Here is a 7,577-nt window from a genome sequence, read left to right as displayed (position 1 = left end):
GTACTCTGGTTCCATTCTACTTGAGTTTTTTACTGTTACACCAGATCTCATTTATCCAGGCAGTGCTTTTATTGTTAGCAAAAGTCCTGCAGATGCAAGAAGCAGAAGAGCAATTGTGAAAAGGATGAGGTAAAACCATTTCCAATACTTTTCACCTCTTTCGAAGTCTGTGAATCAATCAAAAGTAGTCTGAGCAACTGATGGCCCAAGCCACTAAACTGCGAGTACACATTCTATGGGTTAATATTCTTCAAAATATTCCAACAGTTCCTGTCATTAAAACTGTCCTCTCAACATGCAATGCCTCAAACTGAAGGCAAAGACTCTAAAGAGTAAGTAAGCATAATAAACAAAAAAATAAACTGCGAGTACACGTTCTATGGGTGATATGCTCCAAACCCACAACTGATCAGACTTGCAGAACATGTTTTAAGACATTATCACCATCTCACTTCAGTGCATGTTAATGTTTCCTCTTTTCCCTATATAATGGAATTAGCTGAAGTTGATTTTTACATTTTGCCTAATACCAAACAATAAAACAGCTGTGTCAAAAAAAAATCAAATGGTCACCAGTAGCGTATCTGTGCAATAAGGAATTTGAGGATCCTGTACATCATTTAAGATGTCATACATTTTGCATTTCCTTCAAATTTGTGAGCTTTAAGAATAAACAGGAAGAAAAAATGTTTATCTTCCTTTTTTATTGTACTGGCTGGTGACAGTAAATAGCAAGACAGACCAAGATATTAAATATTATGAAAGTTGGAACACAGCAGCCACCTTTTTAGGACCTTTCTTTATGAAGTAGTACAAAGACAATAATAAACTGCTACTCATGAGCTTCTCATCATTATAAAGTCATTACAACCATGTATCATACAGTATCTATGTAACTACACATAACCACATCCAGTGGTGTCTCAAATACAACACACGTACTGTACAAAACTTGCATAACATTTATTTTTATCTCTAGAAGAGTTATTACTTTGCAGAAAGCTTAGGAAATATGAAAAATGTAATTACTGAAAACTGAACAGTGTGCTGCAAAAAGGTGCAAAATCAGTTTGAGTTACGAAATGAGAGGAACAAACAGTCTTAAAGCTTCTGTGAAGGTAAAGTCAAAGGAAAAAGCAGCAACATCAAGTTCTGGCAAATAAAGTGGGTTCAACTTCTTCAGATGGGGAAACAGAAATATAGAGTCCTGAGTAAGAACAGTCAAATTTACATGTTGAATACCAGCTTTTGTGTAAGTCTGTGCAGCTCACACGTTTTCTGGTAACGACAGACAGACCAGCAAGACCTAGAGGAGTCAGCTTACCATTTGTTTTTGATTTTCCTCTGTGCTGTCCAGAATCAGGGCACTGCAGCAGCATGCTTGGGTGAGCAGATGACTTATTTGAAGAAATACATTTTGCGACAACTGATTTTTCAGAAGAAAGTTCCTGCGAAATATCTGTGTTTTCTTCACTGCCAGAGTATTCTGTAAAATTGTGTTATTGTTAGCAGTCTGTGGTCAAGAAAAGCTGACAGGAAAAAAAAAAAAACACCCAGCACCATGCATGCCCATAGCAAGAATGTATCATTCACTGAGACAGTTTCCACTCCATTATGCTAGAACTCCAGGACTCCCCTATGCTGCTGAAAGATTTGCAAGCTTTCCAGAGGCATGAAAGTTTTTGTCTGAATCAGAAATATCATATGCAGCTCAGTCATCCTTCACTGCTTATATAAGTGAGAAAGGCTCAAGGAACCAGTCTTTTCAGCTTAAGTATTCTTTGGGGTGAGTATGTCCACAAATGCTTTTGCACTACAGACACAAGCACTGTTAGCTGGACACCTCACAGCCCGCTGTTACTCACATTCCCTAATCTCACAGACCAACTGGACAGAAAGCACCTCTTCTTTTACCTAGTGTATGGAACAGGATGCAGGGGTGGAAACTGAAAGCCCTTGGTAGGAACACACGCAGAAAACACCTAGAGCAGTTCCTCTATGAAGTACCCATCTGTCACATCCTGGACTGTATGTTGCCGTATATACTGTATAATATTACTGTGCAAGACTGTATATTGGCTGTTTGCAGTTATAAGTAGCACCCTTCCAAGTTTCTGGACTGAAGAATCACAACGGCAACATGAAGAAAAAACCAAGCAATATTCTACAACCCAATGGGAGATGGACATGCAGTTTGTGGGTACTATTCGTGCAACTACTGCATCAGTCTACAAAGTATACTTTGCATATTATCATTATATTTGAGGGCACTATATAATCAGAAACTCACTAAAATTTTGTTCCACTACAATTCTGAGTCAGTCTGCCTGTGGTTCTCTCTCCCCTTCAACCCTCTCATGACAGCTTGCTCTATTTCTTCATGGCAGCCAACAAAAAAGGTATTTTCTTTTCCCAACTCCTCCATAAGGAGCTCTAGCATAACAAATTATGCATGATATATTGAAACGTGCTGCACTAATGATCCTAGACATCCAATGGCAGAGGAAGTTGCCATGCTTGATCTGTAAACATTTCACTAGAGAAATCTTTCAGAATCACAGTTTTCAGAAGCAAAGATTCTAACCTCAAACTCCACCTGGGCCTACACATGAAGTCCAGTGTGTAAAGTGGCCCAAGGAAAGCATTCCCAATCAACGGAGAAAACATGTTCCTACTACAAACCTATTAACGTAGGTGGAACACCACGTTATGAGACAACAGAGGGACACAGCAACAGTACAGACTTTAAATCAGGATTTTACTTCATCTCTCCAGAAGAGGAGAGATTCATCCTTTAGGAAAAATATTTAGGATATGATAGGTTTAATAGGACTCATTGTCACAGCTTCTGAAATCTCACACTAAGTGAAGATATAAGAAATAACAAGCTTAATGGAAAAAAAAAAAAAGAAAAAAGAAGAGGACCCATGAGCATTTCCAAACTCCATCATTGATACAGGTGTCCCAGAACTAACTCATACAACAGAGAACAAGTGGTACATGGGGTATTCAGATCAAGGGGATCTGCACCCTCTTCAACTGGGTAAAACTTGCATACAATTACACTTGCTAATGAAAAGTCAGGCTTAAAGACTGACATACCCACTTTGGAGTCAGATACAGTCTGTGCCATTACAAGCACTACTAGAAGCCATCATTCAGCACTAATGATGCACCTCAACTAGGAAATAAATTGTCTTGCCAATACTAATGTATTAACCACTTAGTTCTGATAATATTAACAGGTGAATGAAGATAGCAGTCTTATCTCCAATGGTCACTCTTAACAGCATGGAACTGAGTAACAGGCAAAACAAAATAACGATACCATTTTCCTCTACAGAAGGAAAAAACAGAAACAAAAACAAACACTTTTACCAGGCTTAGTTCTCTTTTTCTTTCTTTTCTTTTTCTTGGACTTGGACCTTCCACAGTCTTTGGATTTTCTTTCTTTGTTCTTCTCATGTTCTTCAACAGCTGAAATTAGACAACATTCCAATTTAATTTTCAAGAGATATATATTTACATACACACACAGGTATTGTATTAATTTCTTAAAGACCTCCATGGTTTCTCTGGACAATCAAGCCCAGTTCACTACAAGAAAAACTGTAAGGAAATTTAATTGCAAGAACTTCCAGCTCTCATAATTGGAATGGTTGGATATAAGTCCTAATTTGATTGTCCCATAACAAAATTACAATAGCATCAACAGTACAACAATGTCCATTTACTACTTACATGCTCCAGAGATTACTAAAAGAAGAAAATACTAGGTGATTTGTTATATCCATTTTCTAAACTATTATGGCTGAACATTCCAGTAGCATTGTGACAGAAGTCTGACAAGAACAAAACCACAACCCCCCAAAACTCTAGTACAGTTCCTCAGTCAAATATTTTGTTTTCATTAAAAATGGAGTAGCAACTGGTTCAGATGGCTTTAACTGGTCACCATCTTCCTCCTTCCCATATTTATGGCAATAAGAAACCCACCATCATTTTTGAAAGCCTGGGTGGTATCTTTCAATGAATTCCATCCTCAAAGCATGCTTCCAGAGTACGTGCCCTGCTGCAAGGCAATGCACACAAGCCCTTGCTTTCCGTATCCTAGCACTTGTTTTACAATGCCTGTCTTTGAGATTTAGGTCTCTGCAGCAGAATTTTTAGATATTCATACAGTTCCTTAAGTAATTATCCTGACTCAGCCGATACAATAGGGACAATCATAAAAATCTATTATGGAAGGATGCCTTGCATCTCTAAAGGGCCCTGCTCTCAGAGTGCTTAGATGATTAAGCCACTCACCATCCCATTTGGAAATCTATTTCAATTTCTGATTATTGATAACAGAAGCACCTAAAGACACTCTATACAGTAAGAAATCTTCTCCTACACAAAACACTGAAGAACCCTAGCCAGTCTGTAACCACTCATGAAGCAAACCAGCAATACCAGCCTATTATGTTAAACTCTCTTGTACATGTTAATACTAAACTCCCCAAATCACAATTAAAGGTTCACATTTATGGTACAAACAGCTCACTAAGAAACATCTGTCATGTATTACCAGCTGTGATGAGCATGCAGGATATGCTCATTAGCTTCTCCTCATGAGAGTCTTCAGCTCTGTATCTCGCCCTCCTTTTAGTCCTTGAGCCATCTCCTGCTACTTTGCCACTTGCGTTCCTCATCTGGCACATCATCAGTGGCAGTACTAAAACTACGCGGTGCCAGCAGCCACGCTAACTGCTGACACTGATGGCAGCCTGCCATACCAACAAAGGCAGTATGACTGGCAGCACAAAAAACAAACTTCACCCCTCCATGTTACCAGGGGTTCATATTTGTGTCTCAGCACAGAGCTTCCAACTTCCTTCTTACTTTCCTTTGTCCCCATCTCCAGTGTGAGTATCCTCTGGGTACCATTTCCTTCTCCCTGCTCATACGAAGGGATGCAAGTAAGTTCTGTCATTTTATTCTTCCAGGAGGAAAATAACAGAGTAACTGTGGTCAACATAGGTAAGAAAATTTTGCACCTTTCATTTGGAAGTTGAAATTTGCAGGATCAGACCGTCTGATTTAAGATATCAGAGCACACAGAGTATGCTACTCCAGTAACATATCCATGAGAAATTGCAAAAAGCCGTCACTTCGTTCCACACTTTTTCCCCTTGAGCTGGACAGTATGTCTCTTAAAAGAATCTGAAAAAATGCAAGCATTTACAAATTTCTGTGTACAGCTATCTTCTTAACTGCACAACAAAGTTAAAGCAGGATTTTTTTTTTTTTTCCTCGAAGGGTGGGGAGACACCATCAAAAAAACCAATCAAAAAAAACCCTGCAAAGAACGAGTATTATAAAAGAGACCTTCCAAAAACCCTGTACTGAAGAATCTTCTTCTCTCAAGTTGTTTCTTGTAAGGACTCTAACACCTAATGAACTCTCACTGAAAAAAAGCCAGAAAAGAAGGCTACCTAGGTTAGGAGCATCCTTATTGATTCACGTGATCAAAGAGAAAGGCTTTATATAATGCTAAACATTTATCACACAACAACTAGATTTAAAAAAAATTTTTTTTTTTTTTTGCACAAACGTAAAACAAGCTAAGCCCTCTTTTAACTTCCTTGAATGGCAGAGAATAATGAGGACCAGGATGAGTACTCAGTCACACCCTCCACCACCACTGTGAAAGGTTATTCTGATCTCCACATGCCATACTCTCAAGTATGCGTCCTACTGAGTCAGCCCCATGAAGAGCACTGATGGATCTTTCAGACCTTCCTACAAGGGAAGCCAGCAAATGATGACAAAGAATAAACAGGGGTGGCAAGCACTCACTGACTACTATGACCAACAGAACACCACAGTGACAGGCAAGTGAGGTGATCCTTACAAGACTAGCTCCAGAACAGAGATCACCCATTACAGAGCAGTCTAAGCACAGATGTTTTTTATATTTTCCTCATCACTCTGACTCCAATTCTCACCACATGTCAGAAGAAAAGCAGTGATGTGGTAGATCTAGGGTGCTAGAAACAATGTATTATTTATATATATAAATGCATTTATTTAAATATTTTGTGTGTATGCTCACGCGCACACCCTGCCCCCTGTATGGCTGTTACCCGCCTATACTACAGTAGATTCCACTATAAACAGGGTTTGCATTATCTACCACTGAACAAAGTCACAAAGTAAAGCTCTTCAGAAACATTCAGTAGCAAGTGTTGACTACCAGTAGTCAAATGCTATAAAACAAAATAGAAAAGAAAAAAAAAAAATAGGCTTTCCTGCCCACCCCTCCACACCCCACTTTTTTTGTTTTCATGGCTTTATTAAGTTTAGGTATCTCAAGTTCAGGATTACCTAAAATATTTAATGCTTCAGACAACCAAGACCTTAACAGAATTAAGACACGTGTCAAACAAGCAAAAAACAGGCAAGAATCTTTTCATGCCCTTAAAAGACTTCACTGCTTTGTACATCTTAAAAATATTACACACTGACTGGGAAGAATAAACCACAATGGGTACGGCAAGAAAACGTACAAGATTCCCTATATTGCTTCTTCATTTGAAACTACTGGAAAGAAACAGTGAAAACCCACCACTTCTATTTCACACTGTACATTAATAACAGACCCTCAGCAAGTATTCTGTATTTCTTCTTTTAATCAATATTATCAGTTCCTTACAAAGATTAAAACTTTTCCAAGACTTTTCGAAGTTTAACTTTTCCACGTTAAACTAAAAAGGCGTACCATTTCCAACTCTTTCTCTTTCTTGAGGCTTGCGCAGTGATCTCGCTATGCGGTTCTTGGTTTGTTTTCTAACAGAATGTCGGGGACTATGTAATGCACTTACAGGAGTTGAAGTTCTTCTCTTTTCTATCTTTTCATCTCTATACGGGGTACTCCTTAGGGCTATGTGTAGAGGAGCATCTACAAAGAGAATAAAGACCAAGTCCAAACTTTAAATACTTTCAAAATGTAACTCCACCTCAACAGCAGCGGTTCTGGCAGTCCATGTGGAGCATTTCTCATCAGACACACTGCTCAACTCACAATCCTACCAACTTGGCTATGGAGTGCTTTTAAACAGAAGCTGACAAAGCCTAAAACCTGTAATGCTTTTGTTGGTTTGAGTTCGGATTTTTTCTTTTTTTTTTTTTCCCCCCCAAAGAGAAACAGTAGATGTAAATGCATTCCCCAAAGCTCTGTTCTTCCAGAAGAACTTGGAAGATGGAAACAGTTCAGTTTGGTAGAGATATAGGTCAGGTAATTAGTTTTTTTAAGAGAAAATTAAAAAAGGGCCTGCTGATTTACTTAGAGAAACCACAGCCTGTTCTCAAAAGTGTGCTTTGTATTGAGGCATACTGAAGTGACATAGAGAAGCTCTGCATACCTAAAGGGCAGTTTTTAAATACATACCACTGAAACAAGTGTTTCAACTGAGAGCAAAGTGCAAGAACTCAGGATCACTACCTGAAGTTCATAAAAATCATTAGATACAGACATGACTTCATGTGGGATTCCATTTACTATTTAATTCAAGTCAAATATTTCTCATCATCCT

At 38.5% G+C, this 7,577-nt stretch overlaps 1 protein-coding gene across 1 annotated transcript in view; it reads right to left on the bottom strand.

Moving 5' to 3' along the window:
- Nucleotides 1–7,577, bottom strand: part of PHF20 (PHD finger protein 20) — a gene marked incomplete at its 3' end in the record, with an annotated part of 44,610 nt that overhangs the window by 6,410 nt on the left and 30,623 nt on the right. The window contains exons 10-12 of the mRNA XM_010148882.1: nucleotides 6,764–6,943; nucleotides 3,379–3,477; nucleotides 1,325–1,486 (exon numbers count right to left, since the gene is read on the bottom strand). Coding sequence (XP_010147184.1) covers nucleotides 1,325–1,486; nucleotides 3,379–3,477; nucleotides 6,764–6,943 — 441 coding nt within the window. The remainder of the gene's footprint in view (nucleotides 1–1,324; nucleotides 1,487–3,378; nucleotides 3,478–6,763; nucleotides 6,944–7,577) is intronic.

The sequence above is a fragment of the Eurypyga helias genome, unplaced genomic scaffold (genome assembly GCF_000690775.1).
Source record: "Eurypyga helias isolate BGI_N326 unplaced genomic scaffold, ASM69077v1 scaffold9783, whole genome shotgun sequence".
NCBI lineage: Eukaryota > Metazoa > Chordata > Aves > Eurypygiformes > Eurypygidae > Eurypyga > Eurypyga helias.
Note: the sequence above shows the minus strand (reverse complement) of the source record. Positions and strands in the feature narration are given on the sequence as shown.